This window comes from Protopterus annectens, chromosome 5.part0, assembly GCF_019279795.1.
Source record: "Protopterus annectens isolate FY-2018-M chromosome 5.part0, PAN1.0, whole genome shotgun sequence".
NCBI classification, from domain to species: Eukaryota; Metazoa; Chordata; order Ceratodontiformes; family Protopteridae; genus Protopterus; species Protopterus annectens.
In genome coordinates this window covers 4,920,261-4,946,795 of record NC_056735.1, presented here as the reverse complement: position 1 = coordinate 4,946,795, position 26,535 = coordinate 4,920,261, and the positions used below count along the sequence as shown (strand labels likewise).

The window sequence follows — 26,535 nt, the reverse complement described above, 5'->3', positions numbered from 1 at the left end:
TATTTAGTATGCTTTCTTCAAACTAAACATCAAGAATTGACAGAAATAACAGAATGAGTAGAGTACAACTAATCAAATCACTCTTCCATAAAAAAGCATTTTTTTTAAAGCACAGGTAACCTTGTCCTGTAGTTCCTTTGGCAATTTTATTACCTGCATCATTACAACTAGTACAACTTACTCCAATGTTGCATAACTTGGGGCAAGTTATAATCATTTTTTGCAAATTTCCTATTCATTCTGCCGGTGTTGGCTGCATGGGCTTTGCAGAAAAATATCAGGACAAACACCTAATAAAATATTACTCTGGCAAATAGCACCACATAGGCAATACTAAAATTAATGGCCTGACCTGTACTCATCATACAAAAAATATTCACTGAAACATGAAATAGAACACATTTAAACTTACATTTGTGAAAGAAAATGAATCACCAATGTTAGTTGTAATAAAGTAATACAAATGGTGTTATTTCATCCACAAAAAAAAAATACGTGACCCTGGTCATTATCAGACCTGAAAGCATAGTTACTTTTATAAGTCTGAGCTCAGTCTCTTATTAGACCTGAAAGTACAGTAACTTTTATAACACTAGTTAAAACCTCTTTCCTTACAAACATAGATACATTTTCCAAATTTAGTGATAGATACGAAATGCTTAAATATATTAATATAAATATCCACAAGATTCTAAATTCAGCTTCTCCAAGGAAACTGTTTAATTAAAAACAAGCGCTAGGTTGATTTTAGTCCATTTTGCTAGTATTAATGTTTTTTAAACTACAGCTGAAGTTTTTGAAAACCTGTATGAGAATAATCCCCACAGACACTGTGGTGAATCCACAAAGCATTCCCAAACAGTCAATGATTCCCACTTTATTCCATTCACGGAAAAGAATGGCTGAGGCTAGTAACACCAATATGGTGAAAACAACGTAGTATGTAGCAGCAAAGACAGAGGAGTCAAAGTGCTGGAGAGCCTTGTTGATATATTTGAATTGAATGAGAATACTGCACGTTAGTACTGTCAGGAGCGCCAGGAAAAGGTACCATGCTCTTTCACTAGATTCGCTGCCACTAAATGCGTTCTGAGCTGCCAGTCCAATACCCTTACTGCTAGGCACAGTGAAGCTGCCCAGCAAGGAACAAATGCTGATGTAAACCATGATGTTCGCTGGTCCATACGCTGGTGCAATCCAGAACATGAGCAGAATTAGCAGCAGAAGTACGATGCAGAGGTAGCCCACGAATACTGAAGAACAAAATGAAAAAAAATCTTACTGTGGCACCATCAGAGAAGATGAAAAGCAAATATGCAAAGCCAAGTAAAAACACAAAGCTACTGAACATTGAACAGCTTAACAGAAACATATGATATGCTAGTGTGCAAATGAGTACTATATGTCAACACAAATTGCAAATCGGAGCCCAGAAGTTCTACATCTTACCCAAAATATGAGCCAACACCAGGCTGGAATACAGTAATATGCAGCTGGAGAGTTAAGATCAACACCTTCTATATGGGTGCAACATACCACACATTTGAGGCTAAGTTCTGCTAGCACACTTGAAGACCATAGGCAATTTTTTTTTAATCTGTTTTTCAACAAGAGTGCTCATATACAGCTTCAGGATCATGTCTACATTTTCTCTTAAAAGAGATTTTTTAAATAGTTACTCTGTGTATTTTATACACAAGACAGACATAAATGTTTAGACAGACATATGAAGGAGAGCTTCAAAAAGTATCCTCACACATGGAAGCATGTTTCCCAATGCCCTGCATTAATTACAGCATGCAGGCACCTTGTAATTACATCACAGACCTTGTAAACACTATTAAAGGGTAAAGGTTAAGATCTAAATAATTATGGTGGCATCATCAATTTTTTTATTGGCTGTTAATGACATGCAAGCTGTACATCTAGTAATTTCAGGCACATATTTTTGTGATGTTAACCAAATCGAAGAAGGATTTTTTGAAAGCTAACATGTTGCATTATTCTTGGTTGATAAAATTAGTTTTTTTTTGTCCTCCTGAATGTTATATTGCCCTTTTCTATTTTTTCCAACTAAAGTGTTTAACAGGATGGCAAATGTCAAATTACTTCACAATTGTTTAGGCATTACAACTACCCCTAATTAGCACTTCCCTGATTAAAAATGTAATTTTGTGCTAACATGTTGTAATTAATTCAGGGCATTGGGAGGCATGCCAACATAGCTTCCCCATTTGGATGGGGTTAAAGCTAATTTCTTACAGTAGTACTACTAGTAAAAGAAAACTTTTTTTTTCAACAAAAAGTATTTGTATGCATGAAGAGACATGTGGGCAGTGTTTTCTATGAAAAACAAGTTAAAAAAAACATACTCCTGATCTTTTTAAAGGAAACAATGAATGGTGATTAGTAAAGTGTTCTGTTTTCTCTGTCAAATCAAAAGTAACCTACACAAATATCCTAATGATGACAGAGTGCTAATATGAGTATTTACTGTGCTTGCATATTTCTGAGATGAACTTGTGAAGAAGTGCCATCCAGTCAGCAATGTTCTCTGTAAGGTCACAGTAACAATAACGCAGAGACTAACTTTCATTGCTTATGTGAACCATGACAGTTAGCAATTAGGAAGGGGTAATAAATTAGTAGGCAGCCTCTTCCACTAGGAGGAAGGATGTCCTCTGCTCATACACTAATTTTCCTAAAGACAACAAAAGTGGCCAAGTGTATTATTCACACGATCAAAGGCTTCACCTAAGGTAGGCCCAGATGACCATTGCATCTTCCAGGTATATTCTTTTTTTCCTATATGCTCCCAACATTCAGTGAATTCAATGAAATGCATTTTAAAGCCAGAGCCTATGAAGGCCAATTAAAGGCTTGCTTTAATTTAGACCCTGTTGAATATAACATTTTAAACCATGAATATAATAACAATTTAAACATTAGTAAACTATTTGCACACCTAATATCAATAGGTAGAGTGTTGTACAATCTACCAGCCCCAAAATGAAAAAAAAAAAAACAGACCGCAGTTTAGAATTAACACTAAATAAATTAACTAGTAAGTTATTATTCCTAGTATTTAAACTATGGTTAATAAAAACCACACCCAACATTGCAGAAAATGCTTCAAGCTTAGTACATGTCTATACCAAGATTAAATCAGCCCATAGCAGCCTCTAAGCATTTTATTTTAAAGTCACTTAACATATGCTAAGGGTTTCTGTACAACTATACATTTTATAAATCTTCTTTGAATATGCTCATGCTCAGCCAAATGAGAAACATCCAACACATGAAACAAACCACAATATTCTATCATAGAGCAAATATTTGGCATAATTTAACCTCACCATAACAATCCTGTCCCTAGATGTAAAGGTCCTAAGAATATGCTTTATTTCGTAACAATACAACTCATATAAGAGAGACAGATGAGTCCACAATTGTACCTAAATCCTTAACTTGCTTAATTGAGTAGCACAATTTTTTTTCCAAAGCATATTTATATCCGTTATGTATAGCACCAAAGTATACCTGCACACCCTCAGCCCTCTTCTATTGCTGTCATCTCCGCACCTTTTCTACCTTGGATTACTGTTTAACACATCACTCTGTAGTGGGGGATACAGAGTATTCACAGGAAATTCGGCTTGTAGTACCTAAATCCGTGATCAAACAGAAGCTTGACGAAACAGTCAAGCAGGAAGTCATCATCCAGGCAGCCAGACAGCATGGTTAGCATCACACCCTATACCAAGCCAAACCCAATATCCTGCAGTAGGGTCAACATGCTTGTTCCACTAGGTCTGACCCAGAGAAACATGTACACCCTCACATATTCTCCCATTGCATCAGAGCTCTTCCCATTGACACTAATGCAGGGGATAAAGCTGCCATTCCCTCCCACTAAGGTGGACAAGCTAGCAATAGCCAGCAATTACCAGTCTCCCTGCTGGTGCTTCCAGATCCTAGGTTGCCTTACTACACTGTGCCAGGAGCATACTTTGATATCCTTAGACAGGCTAAGTTGCTTATCTGGAACCAGGAGCCACCAAATCACACATGCACTCAAGTCATTACACCACAGGTACCAGTATGACTCCATCACAGACTATTGTAGGTGTAAATGACCCAAGATATACCTTCCTGGACTATATGAAGAGAGACATTATTGCTGTCTTTCTGGTGTCATTTGAAGGGGATCCAGTAATTGTCAGCTTGGGAAGACATGGTTAACAGACCACATTGCTTCATCAAGGATGGCCTGCACCTTCCCCTCTGTATTTTTGAATAGTGGCTAAGGCTTTGCCCAATCCCATGCTGCTTTTGTTTTTTTTGTTTATAAAGAGAATGCCAAATTGGCAAACCTACTTCCAGATAATGTTGTCTCTATTCGTTTGTGTTCAAAACTAAGTAGGCTTTAATTTAACATAATTTAACATAATCAGAATTATTTTTTTATTAGTTTTTAATACCATAGAGCCTTACCTGAAGGAGAAAATGAGAAACAGGATTGGGGCAGACGTTTTGGTTAAATCCGACAGGAGGCAAAATAATGGACATTACAGATCTAGCTATGCATCACACTTCAAATATTCCTGGGCTAGGAGATTTTTCCAGCCCTACTAATGAGGAAAGATTTGGTAGAAATTGAAAATGGATTCAAGAGACTGATTCTGATTATGTTAAGCTTGCTAAACAGAGAGGTCATAAAGGTCTGCTTAGTTTTGAAGACAAAAGACCAGAACCGACATTATCTGGAAGCGATGGAAAGGATGAGGATCCTGCTTGGTTAAAGAAATGCACCTGCCATTGAAGACCCCAAAAAGGCATCTTCCTGGGCAGCTCCTGATTACATGCATCATGTGGAATTTCAGAAGAGCAAAGGCGCTGGACATTATCATTGTTTTCATGCACCATTTGGAACGGATGGCAATGCATCCTGGGAGAGAAAGAGAATAAAGTTATAATACAGGTCCATGTGGCGAAGCTGAATTTTTGTGCGTCTTTTACAGATTATTTTCAAACTGGGAGAAGTCACTGAATCCTTCCAAGATGAGAACATCCTTCAGGAAGGTCTAATACAGACATGCACTACATGCCAAAGGCATGGTTTAAAACTCTGTACCAAGAAATGCTATACAGTACCTTTTGGGAAATCTGCCACCCAGGTAAGTACCTCATCAATAAAACACCCTTAAAAGTTGATTCACTAGTCAGAGAGCTGGGAACTCATGTAGATAGTAACCTAGACTTTGACCAGCATGTGTCCAAGGTAGTGTGAATATCCTTCTATGTTGCTGAATGTATAAGCAAGGGCATGGCACCTAGGTCCAGAGAGGTCATCATAACACTGTACTCGGCCCTCATTAGGCCCATCATAGAGTATAATGCACCCTTCGGTATGTACTTGACCAGACACATTCAGCAACTGGAACATCCACAAAGGTTTCTTACACGAACACAGGGAGCAAACACAATGTCCTATGCGGATTGTCTGAAAGCCCTGTTTACTCAGTATCAAACAGACTTCTGAGATGTGATCTTTGCCTGCCATACAACACATCTCTGGATCTTGTTTTGATGAACCTTTTGCACATCTACAAAACAAACAGCATCAGAACTACTGGATTAAAAGACCTCAATTTTGCTTGCAACATAAACAGGAAATGATGGACAGAGAGAGATGTTTCTCAAAGAATTCACATTTTTTGCAACAGGCGCTCCATCCATGTAAAGCAGAGTTTCTCCCTCTCCCTATTTTAGTGAAACGTGGACCAATGGATGGGTAATTGGAAATTTACCCCTGGTTTGGCTCCTATGTCTCTGATGGACAGAGGCAATCAGTAAATCACCCCCTATAAATCAAATAAAAATCAAATTTGTGGGTCACATCTGGGTTGTACAGCTAAGTTTTTAAATGAACCTAGTGGCCATTAGCCTAGAATATACTTAGAAGCATATGAACCGATAAAAAAATAAATGTAGCAACTCCTATTACTACTTTTAAGCTACGGTTTTTATTGACATCAAGATCTAACAGAGGTATATTACTGAAGGAAGAACATGACATTTTTTTTTAATGACTGCATTCTGACCTATACATTTATGTTCAGCATCTGTCCTGACTTACACCATTCAGTTAATTCTAGTCTTCTCTATAGTGACAGTGTTTGACACTCAACATGCAGTACGGCAATCCCTTTTCATATAAAAAGGGTCAAGTACATATACAAACACACACACACACACACACACACACACACACACACACCTAATTTGGTACTAGTGAAAAAAAATCCTTTTCTGTTCTCTTTCACTAGAGCATAACTAAGCAATGCATTTAAAGAAAAATAAAAATCAGACACTTCACTGACAAATGACAATATGTTTTTCCTTCATTTGGCTGCCTGACAAGAGACAGACTAGCATTATATTTTTGTAAGGGAGGTGATACAACATTCTGCAGTGGAATTAGAGAGTAAGTGTTTCTGTATATGTGTGCAGGAGTGAAGGTCCCACTCTCCCTATGAGACACTTTACTCTTGAATCCCTTTACCAGTTTAACCTAAGTATGACTTAAGGAGATGGTAATTGGCAGTGGAGTAGCCTCCACTGAATTCTGTGCATCACACTAAAGAGACAGTGGGCAAGAGTCTCTCAAAATAACTAGCTACCACTTGATTTATAGGGAATGTTGCAAATAGGCTACAAATGTTTGACTCAGGAAAGCTGTTGGCATAATTTAAGTAGCAGTACTCCTTTAATGATTGGCAATGACAGATCCATAAAAATTGTTCTTGTTTTTATCTGAGATAATAAATAAAGGGAAAAAAAGATGATCTGAGGAAATCCTCAGTTCTTACTCTGGAATTAGGATAATCATCTTCAAACCATGTATGCACCCTCCCTTCCAGGTCACAAACTTCTAAAAGTTGGTTCAAACCATCATGACTTGATAAAATGCCATCTTAAGATCCACATATAACCTCACCACACACCAGGAACATCCAACACATCTACAAACACCCTTTGGACACATAACATACCTCTCACACCCAATCTTTTTCTTATACTATATACCCCTTCTACTCTTTATCCATCTTCCAACCCTTTCAGAATCCTCTGCTGCAGAAGCTTTACTATGGTCCACAAAACAGTTTCAAAAGGGCTCTGGATTTTCATTTCCTTAGATCTCACTTGTCATTTTTCTTGCACAGGAATTTAATCATCCCTGTAGACAAATTCCTTCTAGCGGTTCCCTTTTTAAAACAGTTCCTGTACTCTTATGTAAGCAATTACATTTGCTATGTATTTAACGTCTTATAAAAGTCTTCCCCAATCCATCTACTTCTGCCACACTATTGTGACTCCTATTTCCTCCTATATGGTAATTTTATTTAACAGTTCCTTATCTAACTCCCATATTCTTGCAATTGTATTATTTTTCCCATGATATGCTAATAACTAAAATGCCTGGTTAACAGTGCTTTATAATCCTAAGTCTGTTCCGAACCTTTCAGACCACCTGCTGTGAATAATCATACAACTCTCTGCATTATTCTTGTTTTCGGATGCCCTCTACCAAAACATTGACACCAGTAGGGCTTTAGGCTGAAAACTGTATTTCTGCTTATGCACCAACTTTGATCTAATTTTTGAAAGCCTGCATATATTCTGCAACTTGCATGTTATCCTTCTTGTAAATGGTACTATAATATTGTTCTGGCATAGTACTATATTCCTTCCTTCAATGAATTTTTTGTGTATACATGTACAATGCTATACTCCTGTTTTCTTTTCGTTTTTTTTTTTTTTTCATTCAATACATTTAATCTAGGAATACTAAAGCTCTATTAGTAACTTAGACAGATAAATTGTACCAAGCATTATTTGTTCCTTTTTTCTTACGTGGTTCTGACATTCATATTAGATATCAGCCCCCCCCCAACAAATTTTATTTAATTATTTGTTTATTTGACATTTGTTTATCAGGAAAGTCCGACTGGACATGAGCCCATTTTCGGCGGAGGCCCAGGGAGAAAGGCTACACAGTACAAATTAAACAGAATTAAAATGCTGAACAATGATTACAAGTATTAAGACAATAACAAAGTAGTACAATATGCAAATACAATAAAAGAAAATATAAGGCAGGCAATAAAGCTGACCATATTTTATATACAGACTAGAAAAGTGTTCCTAATATGCATGTTATACAGTGATGAATGAAAAATATATAACAGAATAAGTAATAAGTCGCAAAAGGCATATACTCTTACAGGTTCATAGGTGTGTACTAGGCTAATGGCCCTGGAGCCTTTACAAGCCTAGCCCATAGGATTACTCTGACATTGTGCCACCCGACTTTAGTTCCCAGTGCCTGTCAAGTAGAGCCACTGGAGTGATCCCTGGGGTGACTTCTATTTCCCATCCACTCATCAAGATTTGTCCTGAAGAGGACAAGTGAGGTGCTCTGTTTGACATGTATGAGAAGTCTATTCCATAGCATGGGCAGTCTCTGGGTTATGAACCTGTCCCTCCAGCACGTTCTGTTAATTGTGGTAATGAGGTTGAGGTCTCTGGAGCGTGTGGTTCACAGGGATTGGGATTTCTTTAGATGCAGCATTTCTAACAGAGCTGTGTCAGACATGGCTTTGTAAGTCAAGCAGAGATCGCCTCTAAGTAGGCAATGTGAGAGAGAATAGTTGGAGTTTTTTTTTTTTAGTCTGTCCATATAGAACAAGTGTTTAAGGCCTAGGATGGATCCTCTTTGTGAGGTACTTTTGCAGCCTCTCCAGTTGTTGGAGGTGTCTAGTGAGGTACATGCCAAATGGGGCATTGTACTTGATGACTGGCCTAATGAGGGAAGAGTAGAGGGAGACAATGACCTCTTTCTTCCTGTATGCAATTCCCTTAGTAATGAGATGTGCCACATAGGACTTTCTGACCACAGTGGCAATGTGGTGGTCAAAAGAGAGTTTGCTGTCAACCTGTGTTCCGAGATCTCTTATAACATCTTCTGTGTTCAGTGGACTACCATCAATGTGGTAATTCATGGGAAACAGGTTTTTCTCAAAGGAGATGATGACACATTTTTTTGGAATTGAGCTTAAGGCCATGGTTCTGACACCAGTTGTTGGTCTCAGGTGAGGCCTTTCTGTAGGATATCAACATCACTTGGGGAGTTAATAGCTCCCAACTTGTAATTGTCTACGAACTTTATCAGCCAGAGTCCCTTCATGTTGGTCTGGACTTCAGAGAAGTAGATACCAAACAGAAGTAGATACCAAACAGGAGAGGACCCAGGACTGAACCCTGTGGGACTCCACTCATGACTGGTCAGCAGTCTGATTTGGAGTCAGCAACTTTCACACTGTGGGTTCTATCTGTGAGCCATTTTGCAACCCACCTAGTGATATAAGGGTTGATACCTAGCTTAGTGAGTTTTTCTATGATTCCTGAGTGGGTAATGGTATCAAAGGCCTTGACCAGATCAAGGTAGGCTGTATGAACCACCTTGCCTTCATCCACACTTCTGTTGACTGACTCAGAGTCATCGACCAAGTTGAGCAGGCATGATCTACTCTTCACAAAAAAACAAATTGTGTGGGATCCAGAGTTTGGAGATTCCCTATATTCTTGTTTAGTAGGTCCATGATGATGTGTTCCACAGCTTTGCATATCAGACTCATCAGTCTAATGGGGCAATAGTTCCCAAGGTCTGTAGTCGCTCCTTCTTTGTGGAGAGGGATGACTGTAGCAGTGCGCCATTCAGTAGGTACAAAGCCTGAGGTGAGGCTGTCACTGAACAGGGCACAGAGGTGAAGTGCCAGTTCACTCTGTAGCTCATGTAGAACACAGCCAGGGATATTGTCAGGTCCCATAGAAGCTGTATTCTTGGCCTTGGACAATGCTGTTTTAACCTGTGCAGCAGTGATACTGGGTGTCCCGCAATCTACTGGTATTGTGATTGGTCCTTTGGCACTGAATCTGTCAGCCAGTATATTGGCAATGTCTGTTGGCTCGGTATAGGAGGTACCACTGTGCAGTAGCTCACAGCAAATCTATGTATTGCCGTGGATATTCTTTACATAACTATAAAAGGCCTTGTGGTTGTCTTTACTATCTGCTGCAATTCTGTTTTCATAGCTAGCTTTAGAGAATTTGATGAGTGATCTCAACTTTTTGTTGAGGCTGATAAGGGAGTTTTTCCAGTCTTGGGACTTCACCTTATTCCGCATCAGTTTTTTCCTTCTGTTGTAGAGTTTGCTTATGGCAAGGGACCACCAGATTGGCTTCTTTTTTTTGGAGGAGAGCGTCTTGGTTCTATTGGGTATGGTGAGATCCAAGCATTTGTGTACGTGTTTGTACAGTGCACTGGTGTATGATTCGGTGGTCATGCAACTATTCTCCATTTGCATGGTTGCCAAGAAGTTAATCACCTCCGATTTTTAGGAGCATAAAGTTAGCTTTGGAGAAGTTTTTCATGGTGGTTACCTTTGCAGGGGTGGGTGGAAGAGATGTGGATTTCCAAGGTGATTAGTTTGTGGTCAGATCTAACCAGGGAGGAGTTGACTATTGGTGCAGAGCAACGGTCGCCTATGTTAGTAATGACCAGGTCAAGGATGTTGCTACCTCTAGTGGGGGTAAGAATGAGCTGGTCCAGGGCATTGGAATTAATGAATTCCAGGAAACGCTGGGCAAGGGTATTGGTACAGGAGTAGTTTTCCCAGTGAATGGAGGGTAGTTGAAGTCGCCCAGTATGAGAGTGTTGGGCTGAACTCCAATATTCTCCAGGGTTCTTAGGAGCATGGAGTGTGAGTCTTGGGACATGGTTGGGGACCTATAGCAGGCTACAACCTGAATCGCTGTCTTACCCAATGTTAGCTGCACCTGAAGTATCTCCGATGCGTTATGTTGGCCTACCAGTCTGGAGGTGTGTGCATCCTTTATGAATATGAAAACACCACCGCCTTTGCAGTTTCGGTCCAAGTTCTGGGGCCAAAACATGTGGAATGAGTTATAGCCTGGTAGTGCAGGGTGCTTTCTGCTGCCTTGAACCAGGTGTCTGTTACAGCATAAATGTTGATGTTCAGCATTTTAAGGAGTGCTTCGAGCAAGTGCATTTTGAGATTTAGACTTGTAGCATTGAGCAGCATGACCCTCAGATTGCATTTGTTTGTATCTGTTATGGTGGTAATTTGGTCTTTGGAACACCACCTAAAAAGGCACTATAGAGGTGACAAGAGCCCTGACCAGTATCCGGAAGCCCAAGGGGTGACAGATGCAGGTCATATCTGGCAAAGCATTGAGGTCTGTCAACCATGTCATCCCAGCCAGACAGATACTGGATACCCTTAGAATGACACCAAAAACTTAGCCAATTGTTGAAATCAATCATTTTCTGCTGATACTGTAGTATCATTCTGAGTGATGGTAGGATGCTGCTCAAGGCTAGGGTCATACCCGCCTGGGCTACATAATCCGAGAGCTCCTCCATGTCTCTTTTCATGTAGTCCAAGGAGGTACGTCTAAGGTCATTCACACCCACATGTACAACAACAGAGCCATATTTGTACCTGTTGTTGAGGGACCTGACTGCATGCGTTATGTGGTGGATCCTGGCACCTGACAGGCAGCTGAATGTTACTTTCTCCATACTCAACATAGTGAGTGGGAAATCAGTGTGCCTCACTATCAAGTCACCTATGACTAGTGCGTTGGGCATGCTGTTTTGCCTTTAGGGCTTTGGTTGAGTGGCGCACTGTTAAGGATAGTGATGCGTCTCATAATTAGTGTTGTGTTGGTCGAGTGCATTTCTGCCTTGTGGGTCTCTGCTGTTTGGGTAGATTTTTATCGAGAGTCCCTCCACAAAGGTGGGTGTGTGATTTGTGTTTTTATGTGAAGGCAGTGCTGGTGTGTGTTCTGGAGGGCTATGTGTTCCATGTGATGTGGTGCAAATGTTGACCTTCCCCTCTTGATTAGCTATTCCAGTCTTGCTTGGAGAGTCCAATTTGGATACAAGTGCATCTCTCGCAAGTCTGAGTGTTGGGAGGTAAGAAGAGAGGGTTGTCAGTGTACATGAGGCAGCTGCTATATTGCCTCAGGATGCCCAAGTTCACCAGCTTAATAGGAGAAAGTACAGGGAACTGACCTTTAGATATGCCTGGAGGGATGGACATTAATAAGTACTGGAACTGTTTCCTTGTAGAACATTTAGTGCTGGTAGCACTTTTGTGTGCTACAATAATTGCTACAAGAAGTCTGGTAAAGTGCTAGACTAATAAGCTAGTAAAAGTGCAGGAGAGGTGAAAACTAGCAAATCTAAGGGAAAAATTGAAGAGCAGACTTTGGCACTGCTCATAAGTTACAAACAGTCCTGGATACAGCAAATCTGTATCTGGACTAGACTAGTTACAGAAAGGCAGGAAACAAGCACAAATGCAAGCTTTTAAACCAGAAAGTTGAAAGAGATGGAAAAACTGCCCAAATGGTCAATAAACTACAATTTCTGGGCCAGAAACCACTCCTCTTGTGATAGATAGGCTACCTAGTGCTTGCCACTCCCACTGATAAGCTAGAAGGCTTTTCTCCAACACAGAAAGTCTTGGGGGGGGGGGCTCAGAAGCTTACATACACTCCTGGATAAAGCAAATGTGTATCTGGACGAGACTAGTTACAGGAAAGGGGGGAAAAGTGCAAACGTGGGCTTTTAAACCAGAAAGTTAAAAGAGATGGAAAAACTGCCCAAACGGCCAATAAACTACAATTTCTGGGCTCTGGCAGGAGAACTAGACAGTACATTTCAGTCATAAATTCATCACAAATGAATACTCTCTTAATTACTCCAAGAATAGCCTTTAGGGTTTTACGGTTTGAAAACCTTATTCTAACTGAATCTCATCTAAAGGCTCCAAAAAAAAAAAAACAACAGCAGAACACATAGCTAATAGTGTTTTCCAGTTGGTCTCTACATAATGTAAAGGCCACTTTTCCCTGTGCATATTAATGCTAATGAATGTATAATTTTCCATCGTGACTTCATACCTCAGTCTAAATTAACAATCTCCCTTGTACTACACTCCTCTACTGTACAGACTGAAATCCCTCTTCCACCAAGCCACTCTCTGTATGCGTAGAAAAGGCCTATCATCTTCTGCCAATTCAAAGACTGGTAAAGCTGGTTAAAGACAGAGTGAATCACATTTTTTTAAACAACCATCTTTACTAAATTATCACTTATGACACAGGCAATCATACATTTACATAAATGAAAACAAGCCATATTAATGTAATTTTATTTACTTGTTTATTTACTTATTTGACATTTGTTAATCGGGTTAGTCTGACTGGGCTGCAGACCCTTTTTTTTTTAGCAGATACCAGAGGAGAAAAGCTCCACAGATAAGCAAATACAAAAACAAAACATCATACAATATTAACATACAAGTGTATATACACAGGAGAAACAGAATACAACTTATAAATGAACATGATAGAATACAAGAGTAATACTGAGGGTTTAAACAGACATGGTAGATATTAAGTATACAAAATATAATATAAAAAGTTAGAGTCTAGCTAACAATTATCATCAGTGAGAAATTCAAGGTTGGTAGAATATCATAAAGACCTTAAATGAGTAGTTGTGATAAAGTGTGTGAGCTAAGAGGGGAACAGGAAGAGGAAATGCAGTAGTTTAAGTGGGAACAAGGACAGGTCCAGGAATTAGTAAATAGATCCTTAGAAATTGTTTTGAAGTTGAGGAAGTTGGTGTTTGTTCTTAGTAAAAGGGGAAGTTTGTTTCAGACAGTGGAGATGGAGTGTCTGTATAAAAGTTTGCCAATATTTTTACTGGGTTTGCAGATGTCGAAGAGGCGTAGGTCTGTGCTGCGTAAGTTATACTTAGAGTAGGGATTGATGACATCCGTGATGGCAGGACAGTGGGAGGATTGATTTAAGATGGTATGTATGAGGTGGAGTTGGGTAAGGAGATGGTTATGGAGTTGAAACCATTGTAGGTTTTTTCAAGCTATGCAGTGGTGAGAGCAATAGGGAGCGAATCCGGCTACCTTGCTGTAAGTAGTTTCAAGTTTAGCTAATAGATTGTATTGAATATTGGTGAGAATAGGGGCTGCATAAAGTAAGGCTTGGAGAAGGAAAGTCTGTGCTACAGAACGTTTAGCATAAATAGTGAGGTATTTTTTATGTCTGTATAAGAGACCAAGTTTTTGGTGGGTTTTTGCTTGCTGAATATGTATATCAAACTTTAGTTGGTCATCTATGATTGCATGTAGAAGTTTAGTATGTGGTTCAACACAGGTAAGTGCATTATTAAGAGAAGATTCTCTAAAGATATGTTTGTGTTGTAGCGATTTGGGGAGGAAGAGTAGAAGTTTTGTTTTTTTAGGATTGAGTAGTAGTTGATTACTGGTCAGCCATTTTTAAACTGAAAGGTAGGAATCTTGAGTAACAGCAAGGAGGTGGGGGTGATTAGAGAATAAGATAATAGTGGAGGCATCTGCATGTTGAATTAGTGAGGGGTTTGGACAGGAAGTGTGTAGGTTATTTGTAAAGATATTAAAAAGGAGAGGTCCAAGGATTGACCCTTGGGGACACCTGTTTGGATTAGGGGGAAGAGGCGGAAAGCCATTTAACAGACTGGAATCTGTTGGAGAGGTAACTGGAGAACCACAGTATAGCAGATGAGAAGAGGTTCAGGGAAGAAAGTTTTGACAAAAGTAGAGTATGGGAAATTGTGCTGAAGGCTTTAGATCGGTCAAGGAAGAGGCATGAGACTATGCAACCAGCATATTGTGCAGTTTTTATGTTTTATATTTTTCCCCAACAGATTTGTTTTTCAATTGAATTGTACAGATTAGAGGTCACATTAAAGGTGGGAAAAGTTTTGAAATGATTTATTGTGGTCTAATTTTTTTATATCACAAAAACCTGGCATTTTAATAGGGGTGTGTAAACTTTTTATATCCACTGTATCTCTCCATCATTTCTTTGTGAACTGCTTATCCAGTCTCTCTTCCCAATCCTTTCTAAACTCCTCTGACTGATTTTTATGGTTACCATGCTATATATTATATGCTCAACTAATTATTCCTTTTTTAACAGCAGTTCCTCTTCTATATTCTACTAAAAACTCTACCAGTGCTGGTCTGTCATTTAGGACCCCCTATTTCTTTCTCTTTGCCTATATACTCTGATATTAGTCCTTGATAGAGAAGGCAGTCTCTGACTTGCAGCCCAAATAAATTCTTGGTGTCTTCCCATTCTATTACCTTTCTCCCTCTAATTGTTTGCGCACAATATCATGGTTCCTTGGCCAGTTTTTTCCAATAAATTCCGGCCGACTCTTGCCTATTGTCTGTATCCTTAACTGCAGTCATCTCGGTCAGTAGAATCTCCTTTCTCCAACCCTTGTTGGCTTAGTTCTTAGAACACTTTATGCTACTTTATGAATATAATATTCTGTGTGATTATTGTTATTCTCCTTAAAGGTCTGCATCCTAAATCCATGTTTCCCCTTGTTTGAGCATCCCCCCTTTCATCATCATCCCTTTCCACGTTGAATTATAGATTTCTGCTTGTGTTATGTACAAAAGCCTTAACTGTGTAGCTCTGAAATACCTCTTCAAATCAGGTGATCCCAATTGCCTTGTTCTATTGGAAGAAGCAACTTATCACACTTGACTCTTGTCATCTTCCCCTTCCAGATAAAATCCTTCAGCTGTTTTATTAATTCCTATCCACAACTTCTCCTGTGGTTGATAAAAATGTCTGACGTGTATATAAGACTAAAGGGACTAAAAACATTTTAACTGCCTGTATCTTACTATCTATATCCATGTAAAATAGCTTACAATTTCTCAGTTTTTGTATTATCTTTTGTTTAGTTTCTTCCCACATATCTTTAGCTGCCACACCAGAATCCATTTTTAATCCATACTCCTAAGTACTTAATTTTATCATGTCCCCATAAATATGGATATTGAACCAATTCGTGTGTGGGTAAATAATTTAGAGCTATTGCCTTTGTTTTAGCTTCATTAATTTTGTATCACAAAAAGATCTGAAACCGTCTCAAAACATTCCACGACACTGAAATGTCCTTTTCTGGTTTTGTCCGGTATAAAATAATATCTGCTAACAGAGCCAGATTCTCTTGATAACCATACCAATTGTATATTTGATTTTCTGAGTCCCTTATTTTCTTTGCCAATGGTTCTAAATAGAATGCAAATAAAGGGGAAAAGTACACCCCTGCCTGGTTCCTCTGCTCAAGCAGAAATTATCAGAAAGGAACCCACCCACTTTAATTTGTGGCTCCAATGCCTCATATATCCTCCTAATCAACCTTATTTTTTCAGGAAATGCAAATGCTTCCATTGCCCTGCTCATAAAGTCCCAGCTTACTCTGTGAAATGCTCTCTCTGCATGAAGACCCACCAGCAACAGTGGTGTTTTCTTACATTCTCCTTCCCTCTGGATCATCAATGTTTTGTTAGTGTTGAATATTTTCCCCCCCTCCACAAATTCTACATTGATCCATATCTATCAATTTTGGCAACACTTTTGACATTCTTTTAGCCATTATAGACAAACAATTTATAATAATGGTTTAGTTTTTAAATGAGCCTGTATGACGCTGGATCTGATGGGTCTTTACCCTCTTTAGGTTTTACAGCCACCATAGCTTTCTTCCAGGATGTTGGTACTTCTCCTGCTATTAAAATACTTTCAAACAAAACCTTCCAGATCTTTATCAGTTTTTTCCCCTCCTAGCTTCCAAACTTCCCCAGGAATACAGTCTATTCCTGTGGACTTTCTTGTAGATTGGTTATACATCACCAGTTTTATCCCATCTCCTCCTGTTAGTAATTGAGCCTCATCTTCCAGTAATCTTGGGATGTTTAATTCTTTCATAAACATTTCTATTTGTACCTTTGTTGATTTCCATATGTCTCTGCTTTATACAGACTTTCACAGAACTTCCTAAATATTTCTCTGCAGGACCTCTTGTTACCTTCCTTGTTATAGGCTCCTTATACTTGATGACAGCCCTTTCTACTTTCTGTTGCCCGAGTTGTTGTGCTGAAAGCCTTTATTATCAAAAAAAGAGTTGCTTAACAGCAATTTTTTTAAACTCATGCATATTATCACGGTAATCCCTTATTTTCTGTTTAGCATTCTGCTTTTGCTCTTCTCCTTGTTCTGTGAGATTCCCCCTATTTTGCAATACTTTAACAATTGTAAGTCCCTCTAAATAATTATTTTTACTTCTTAAAAATCTCTCTCTTATTTCCACCCTATGTTTAAACTCTACTTTAATTTTACCCCACTCCCTAACTATATTTTTAGAAGAAATTTCTATCTTCTCCAACAGCTCCTGAATAATTTCCACCCACTCCTTAAATTCCTCTCTTTTCAGCAGACAGGTAGGAAAGCACCAGTGTCTCATTTTTATTTCCCTACCCTGTGTTTTTATTTTAGTTATTATTGGCACATGATCTGAAATAGTTATTGGGTGTGAATCAAGATTTTCAATTAAATGTACATGTTCCTGTAAAAGGTAAATTCTGTCTAGCCTAGTCCAGTTTTTGTACCTTGGTGAATAATATGTAAATTAAGTCCAAACTCCTAGTACTGAATTCTCATCTTCTTTGCCAAATGTCTTCATAAATTTCTTCAAAACCTACCCTCATTTGTTACATTTTCTCTTCTGGGCACCCCAGACACACATTCACTGCTGCAAATCAAATTCTAGTCCCCACCTACAAGTAATGTTCCTTGCTGAAAGCAGATTATTTTTCCCAGAATTTTCTTAAGTTCTATTACAGCAGTTTTAGGTGGAATATAAATACATGCCAGTGTAATACTCCTTCGTTGCCAGTAGCCCCTTAGTACTACAAATCTGCCATTATTGTCTCTTTTCCTCTTCTATTACTATTGGAGTGCTCCTCTTGCAAATACAAGTACTCCTCTTTTCCTTTGTCCCAGATATTCCGCTGAATAACCATCCCAAAAACCTTTCTTTATCAAATTCACATGATCAGTTCTTTTCAAGTGTTTCTCCTATAACATAGCGATTTGCAGTCTAATGGTTCAGTATCTTTTTTTGTATTTATCTGTGAGACCATTGACATTTAAAGACATTACAGAAAGCATCACTGTGTTAAAAAAGTTATTATACCCACCTTTTGTGTGTACAGAATTTTTAAGTGCCTAGCTCCAACTTTAAGTGTCTAGTTCCACCTTTTGTGTTACATGTATACACTGTTGGGTGGTTGATCTTTTATATAGTTGTTTCCTGTCATATCAATTTGAGCCTATGTCACATATTACAAAACTTTGTTTTATTGAAAACATTCAAACAAAAAATTAGACTCACCCCAATGCCCCCTAAAACCTATTATCTTAATACTAACAAACAAAACTATGTCCATCTTCAAATATTGAAGTTTTACCCTCCTAATAGGAACAGCTGTCCCAGACTGACAGCCATACTCACAAAGTTGGGTTAACCTAAAGAAAGGTTAGCTATGCTAAGACACATGGTACAGCCTCTGCATCTATGTGCTGTTTTTTTTTTAATCTTTATAGCTCTTCCAGACAGGAAAACACTTGAATGCTTTCAGAAAACCATTATCTCCTAGCCATTTCTCTTTATCAAATTGTCTCCATGGAGACATGAGGACCAGATACTAAGTTGCTACTAAAAGCATACATTTATTCTTTATAATATTGTACATTTTTTTCACTTACTTGCTTTCTCTTAAAAGTTGTTACTAGATCAAGCAAAGGGCCTTATTCCAGTCATTCCGCTGTGCAAAAATGAGGAAAAAAGTACATCTGTTTTTCTTTTGTCATGCTGTTTTGACCAGACTTTTCTTCTTTTATACATTACAGTGTCTATATTTCATAAAACTGAACAAGGAGAAAAACAGGAGAAGGGAGATAAAGAAGAAAAAAAAAAACAGGAGCACCTGTTTACATTACTATCTCCATTATGCTTAAAATAGCTGACAAAATGTTACTTTACAGCAAGCAAAAAAAATCATGTAATATAAAAATGTTACTTTTAAGAAAAAAATATTTTACTAACAGTTGACTTTCTCCCTTCTCTTCCCCTCTCCTAAATATTTTTCCTAACAGTAAAGACATAATGTAGGGCATAAGCTTTAAGTCCCCTACAAGTTTAACAAAGTCAAAAAGTCCAATATTTCCAGATTTTCACAAATATAATTAATGTTTTGTAATCCCATATTTGTCAGTTTCCAAGTTACTGGTTTTATTCCTGTTCATCTCCATTGCCCAAATCTTGTCTCTGCTTCATTTCCAATGCACTCTCAATTCTTCTAGTCAATTCTTGTACTTTTCTTCCCTATCTCAAGCATTTTCCAGTGGAACATTGGAAAGGGTTTCACTGGCAAGGTCTCTCTGTGGTCTTTATTACCAGAAGAACAAGAAGCAGAATCTCCTTTAGTTTCACAGCTCACTTTTTGTTGGGCAAACTTTTGTGTTTCCTCCTTAGCATGCACTGCATCAAAATGATTTTGTCCCTCTGGGAAAGAATATTTTGAAGATAACTGGGTAGAGCAGTTTGAATCTCATGCCTGCTTTGTAACATTCCCTTTTTCTTCATTACGACCTCTGATTTTTGCAGTTTCATCACCTCATCTGAATATCTAAGAACAAGCTGTGATCCTCTCCAATAGTGCTAGGAAACACAGACATAACAACTAGCACTTTCATTCACTTTTATTAATGGTGAACTTCCTCAGAAACAACAAACTCCACCCTTTCACTTAATTTCTACTCCAATTAATCGCATGATTGATTACTTCATAAATCACTTTGTTTTTTAAAAAAAACATATGCTTTAAAAACATTATATAAATGTACACATGTACCTACCAAAATAAATATATAAATGTCATTAAAAAAAAAAAAAAAAAAAAAAAATATATATATATATATATATATAGATATAGATATAGATATAGATATAGATATATACACACACACACACACACACACATAAATATTTTTTTGCAAAATTAATGAAATCAGTATTTCATAGTCAACAAACGTTTGATATTAATGGCTTCATTCAAACCGGGCTTAGTATCTGCCCCAAAATGAAGTTGCCACAAAGATTCTTTACATTCCAATAAGGTTTTAAGATCCTCTGCATATGGTTGCCTAACATTATCTATTACAGAAAAAAACATATTTCTTAAAAGTAAGTCAAATTAAAGAATGCATTGCTAAAGCATTAACTTGTTCTTTTTTCTTTATTGCTAATAAGTGTTCACTAATCCTTTTTCTTAGATTTCCTGTCGTCATTCCACTATAATAACTTGGACATGATAGACACTGGGCAACATATACCACCATCTCACTGTTACATGTGAAATAACTCTTGCACCAATAGGTCTTTTTCTTATGCTTAAAGTAAACAGAGGAACAAGTGCCAATGTACCTGCATTGCCTGCAACTATTACAGGCATTGGTCCCTTTTGTTCTAATAAACCCACCTTCATTTTCACTCTTTGTATTTGTTCTGTTTTTCTTTGGTCATGCTGTTGTGACCAGACTTTTCTTCTTTTTTACATTATAGTGTCTATATTTCATAAAACTGAACAAGGAGAAAGACAGAAGAGAGAAGGAAAAAAAAACAGGAGCACCTGTTTACACTAGTATCTCCATTATGCTTAAAATAACTGACAAAATGTTACTTTACAGCAAATCACGTACTATAAAAATGTTACTTTTAAGAAAAAAATATTTTACTAACAGTTGACTTTCTTCCTTCTCTTCCCCTCTCCTAACAGTAAAGACATAATGTAGGGCATAAGCTTTAGAGCCCCCTACAAGTTTAACAAAGTCAAAAAGTCCAATGTTTCCAGATTTTCTTGTTCTTTCATATTTCACAAATATAATTAATACTTTGTAATCCCACATTTGTCAATTTCCAAGTTACTGGTTTTATTCCTGTTCATCTAAATTGCCCAAATCCTGTATCTGCTTCATTTCCAGTGCACTCTCAATTCTTCTAGTCAATTTTTGTGCTTTTCTTCCTCATCTCAAGCATTTTCCAATGGAACATTGGAAAAGGTTTCACTGGCAAAGTCTCTCTGTGGTCTTTATTACCAGAAGAACAAGAAGCAGAATCTCCTTTAGTTTCACAACTCACTTTTTGTTGGGCAGACTTTTTTGTTTCCTCCTTAGCATGTACTGCATCAAAAATGATTTTGTTCCTCCAGGAAAGAATATTTTGAAGATAGCTGGGTATAGCAGTTTGAATCTCATGCCTACTTTGTAACATTCCCTGAATAGTGAAATATAGTCCTCTTCTGCCTAGTGTACAGTGAGTAATCATTCTCCACAAAAGCACTCTGCTGTCTCTCACTTTTAATACTTTTTCCTTCTGCTATAGTTTTGTCAGAATCAACTCCTTTTGCTGGTAGGATTGCATCTTCACTATTAAAAGTCTAGGTTACTTTTTCATGACCATGTCTGGAGTATGCACATGATGCACCCTTTCAATTAACAACTCCTGCTGTAGAATACCAGTCCAGCTCCTTATTTTTGCTTTAATAAAATGAATAGTCTGTTCCTTCCAGCTTCTCTGATACAACAGAAAACCTCATGTTTTCCCTGCATGCTCTGTCCTCTAATTCTACCATTTTTGAAACATTCTTCTTGAGCAGTCTCGTGTTTGGCCAGCTTTTTCTTCATTACGACCTCTGATATTTGCAGTTTTATCACCTCATCTGAATATCTGTTTAATGCTTCTTCCATTTTTCTGGCCTTTTGCTTTTTGAGTTGAAATACTCCATCAATGCTTAGTTTATTTTATTTTAGTTTATTATTTTAATCAGGTCTGTGTGCAATTGTTTTATATTTTCCTCTAGGTTACTGGAAGTCAAATCTGGAGTCTGCACTGATTTTTGCTGAAGAGCTGCTGTACTTTTCCTAGTCAATGTTTTTTCCTCACCTTTTGTATCTGAATTTCTTTCACATCCTCTCTCTTTTTTCCTGGCATCCAGGCAGTGCACTTACTACCTAGTTACTGAAATTTACCCAGAAATATGTGTCCACCGGCTTTCTGTCCTGAGTTTCTGTTTTCACAATGGGAGAGCTGAAGTTAAGCAGTGATCAGTGTGCAGCCATCTTGAAAAACAATCAGTGAATCCCATTTTAGCAGGACCAGAAGTAAAAGCCAAAGTTGCTGCATCTATTTCCTCAAGATCCAAAGACGTCAGAGCTTTGTTTTGCTTCTCCACACAGAAAAATTAAATCTGTGTAACGCAAGTTTCCAGTACCTAGCTGGCAGATTCAGGCTTCTTTCAGCCAGCCTTTAAAAAAACAACATAGAATCCCTCGTCAGTATTCCATGTATTCTAAACTTAACATAACCCAAGTTCAAATATAGCTCACTATATAATAGTAAACATGGTAAACCCTTACTTCCATGATGCAGAGAGACCATGCTTTACATGAGCAAATAAATTGTCTAAAGATTTAACCAAATTCCATTTGAAGAAAAATTAGGTAAAGAAAATATAGCAACAGCTGTAAGAAATAGTTGCAAATAAAAATGATTCAATTATTTAAGTACCTTTTATGTTTTCTTTTTGCTGAGTGAAAGTAACTATTTTATTAAATTCCTGTTTTAAAGAAAGATGCAATTCTATGCTATAATAGACATTTTAGTTATAATGTACGACTGTTTGAGTAGTGCCTTTAGAACCCCAGCAGGAAGAGTGTGAATCAAGTTAATACCCCAAAACATGGTCTGTGATGCCACAACATTAACACTGGTGAGACTGATAGTTGTGGTTTAATAACAGTCATATACTGTCATCCACAAAGTGCCTGTTTCATTGAGTGGCGTTTTTAATTTGATTTTTTTAACATAACAGTATGATATGAATCTGTATAAGCTCTGCTGGTGGATCTAAGTATCTATCTCGAGGTAATGTGGTTTCTAACAAATATGGATACACCACCACAATTTGCATCTGGTCTAAATGACTGGTAAGCATAAAACCCCTCTTAAGCGAGGTGAAATTCTCCAGTGTGCCATGTGTGTGAGGCTATTTCTGAGTCGTAGTAATGCTTTTATACATACTGTATTGCTCACATGCACCTATACTGTGTACCAGCTGTTGCTTTAGTATACAATAACACTTTTATATTTTATTCTGAACTGGCCTACACAGTGTTAAATATACCAATGAACCTGGCCTGTAGTCTATGATTCTGTGGTGAAGAAGTTACTAATTCAGATTAATGACCAACATTTTCTTTTTTTGATTTTTATTTAAACCATAGTTTAAAAAGAGGCTCTAACCGTCTTTACATGCTGCAAGAATTTGTAGTGCTGATGGATAGTGTGTTTTTCTGTTTTACTGACTGCACATTTGCTATAAATATGTTCTTACCAGTTCAAATGTTGAAGTGAGATATGCTATAGTAATCAGATGTTAATGTAATGGTTGTTTTATCTGGGTCTATATTAGATGAACGAAAGTTCATCTTAGCAAACGCTTACATGAGTGAATATCCAGGTACTTGAAACTGCAATTGTGGTGGGCTGTGCCCTCACACCCCCCCCAATTATATATTCCAACTCCGAGATCGCACTACAGTGAGGAAAGGGCAAATATTCCCATCTTCACTGTACTGCGATCTCACAATTGCAGTTTCTCGTTCCACAATATTCGCTCATGTGAGTGTTCGCTAAGATGAACTTTCGTTCATCTAATATAGACCCGTTTTACCTTAACCTTCCATTCTGTTTGACTGGTTTGCACATGTGCACGGACTACAATATTTAATATTTTGATACTATGCAAATACACATTTACTTTGTACTATACCTATTTAAAAAAAAAAAAAACAAGTTTAGATGTAAAAACACAAACTATGCATTTACATGACTTCTGTGTTACATCATCAGATACTCCTTCAGTTTTCAAGGCTAAGAGAATAAAATAAGGAATTATTGAATAAACCACCTAAAATGTGTTTCAGAAAAGTCAAGTTACAGTCAGGGTTTAAGGTAACAATACCTGGATGAACAAGTTTCTCCTCCAGCTCAGTCTGTGATGTCACACTGTCCGACTTTGGGGCATGAATAATGAGGATGACCGAACCTGCACAGCTCAGCAAGCAGCCCATCTTTCCCAAAAGGTTAAGTCTTTCCTTCAAAACATATGAGGCCAGCATAGCTCTGGTGATGTCATATTGAAAATACAAAAACTTTTAAATTTTCCCTCTGCAAAATACTGTACAGATAGAAACATTACTAAATTGTGTCGATTTTCTAGAAGAGATTATTTAGACACAGAAGAAAATAACTGCACACAGTTTTATTCATACTCTGGTCACCCAATGGAGCACACACAACTTAGGCCTTAAAAAGGATAACAGCGAATGTACTGTACATATATATGCTGCTTTTTTACTCATTATTCAGGGAAATGGTTTCTTAGTTTAATATCTCATCTGAAGGATGGTACCTCAGCAATGAAGACAGCCCCCTTAATACTGCATTGCAGAGTTAGTACCAGAACCTGCTGTGGAGATAGATCAGAAGACTGTGATTTCTTTCTGGAATAAAGGGCGGTATTACCTTCTGAGCCACTGCCACCAATCATTTATGCAAAAGATTAAGCCCGCTAAATTACAGGGTGTAACAATAGGTTATGAACTAAGGCTTGACATATGTATAATATCTGCCTTAATTAAAATCAGTCAGAAACTAGGCCACCTTTATAACGGTATAACATTTTTCTTCCTAGTGCTAGAGAATTCTGTGCAGTTTGTTCATTTTTACTGCGACTTTAAACTTGGTGTAGTTATTCAAGACTTATAATCGCTTTCACTACATGAATACAAACAAGAATACCATAGGATATCCAGGTTCTACAGAGCACCATGGAAGAGTACAGTACAGCATAGCCCCAAACACATTTAACCAGAAGCGGTCTTCAAAACAGGAAAAATTGCTCAAAAGTTACTTTATGTGTCTAAAGGTCTGACAATCGCTCACATTCTAACTTGTCAAAAGCCTCTATCTGAGCTCCACAGCTTAAGCCAGTCCCTTGAATTTTAGAACAGATTTGGGGATACGTGCTACCCTAACTACACAGGTACTTTATGGCACAAACTTCCCTTCACGTCAAGGTTTGTATCAGGGAAATGAGCATTTAAATGTTCTATAATGGAACATTTCTCTAACCAATGGAACAACATGTAGTACGGCCTAAAATGCTGTACGACCTTTTACCTCAGTGTCTGCCTTTAATGCATTTTCTTACAGTTATTTAAACTACTCTGTGCTAAAGCTTTTATTCCCCAATTACTTATTTCTCCTTTTTTGTTGCAGCATAACTTTATATGATCCTAAGTTCTGAATATTACTTACTGTATTCAGCACAGCAGTTAAGTTATTATTTTACTTCAGTCAGGTGAATCACAACAGCTGAATGCAGACGTATTGTTTTTATAAGTTCATAAGTAAATACTAAGCGGACTACCCTTGTGAAGTATTTTAAGCCAAACCAATTTCCCTTTCAAAGGTGAGAATCAGGCCCTGTACTTTGTCTCTTTCATATAAATACCTTAACCATTATGCCAGCCCTCAACCCCTTGCTTAAATAATTTTGTCTAAACTGTGAATTAGCCTTGGATCAATTACTTTTTTTTTTTATTTACTTTATCAATGTTATGTCACAATGCATCTTATTCCTACAGTTGACAAGTTATCCTGTGAACTCAGCAATAACCAGAAACAAGGATGACAGGAACTCAGTTTTTACACATTTTTATTTTTTTTCGCACGTTTATTATTTTAAAATTGGTAGGCCTATGATTAAATCAACACCTTCCCACCTTAAGAACAATTATAGGGTGATTATTTCCACAGCATATTAATTATACTGATATAATAATTAGCATACAGCTTCCCATTAAAATGACTATAAATTAGAGCCTAAAAATTTGGCATCATGCTAATCATCAGCATGTAACTTTCCTTACCTCATACAGTAACACGTCCTGTTACTAAGTGACATAAGCACTTGAGATCAACTGCTTGAGTGACTGATTTCACTGATTACCTCTCAATCCCTAATCATCTACCTACAAACAAATATGGAGCAGGCAATGTGATCTTTGGGGACAGCTTTTCTCTTGCAAATATTTTTTTAATAAATATGAACAGGACATTTATCTGCGGGCAATGGTAATAGCACATACTGCTTACAGCAGTTTTCTAATAATTTTTTTTCCCTTCAGGGTTGGTTGAAGGGAAACATGTGAATAACAAATATAAAAATAGAATACTGTAACTATTACTTTTTTCACTGTCTTTGTGATCACAAATTGGCAGTTCTCCCCAAAAATGTCCATCTTTATCTGGGACTGAAAGCAAAGGGCAGTTACATGATCACTGTTAAAAGTGATATGGTTTATGGGGGACAGTGTGTGTGTGTGTGT

The 26,535-nt window shown here is 37.6% G+C and overlaps 1 protein-coding gene across 4 annotated transcripts in view; it reads right to left on the bottom strand.

The window, feature by feature from the left end:
* Positions 1-392: 392 nt before the first annotated feature.
* NIPA1 (NIPA magnesium transporter 1) overlaps positions 393-26,535 on the bottom strand; it is a 255,889-nt gene continuing 229,746 nt past the window's right edge. For all 4 annotated transcript variants that reach the window (XM_044072056.1, XM_044072058.1, XM_044072059.1 and 1 more), the window contains 2 exons: positions 24,105-24,265; positions 393-1,253 (listed from right to left, as the gene is read on the bottom strand). In XM_044072056.1, coding sequence (XP_043927991.1) covers positions 748-1,253; positions 24,105-24,265 — 667 coding nt within the window. In that variant the 3' untranslated portion in view covers positions 393-747. The remainder of the gene's footprint in view (positions 1,254-24,104; positions 24,266-26,535) is intronic.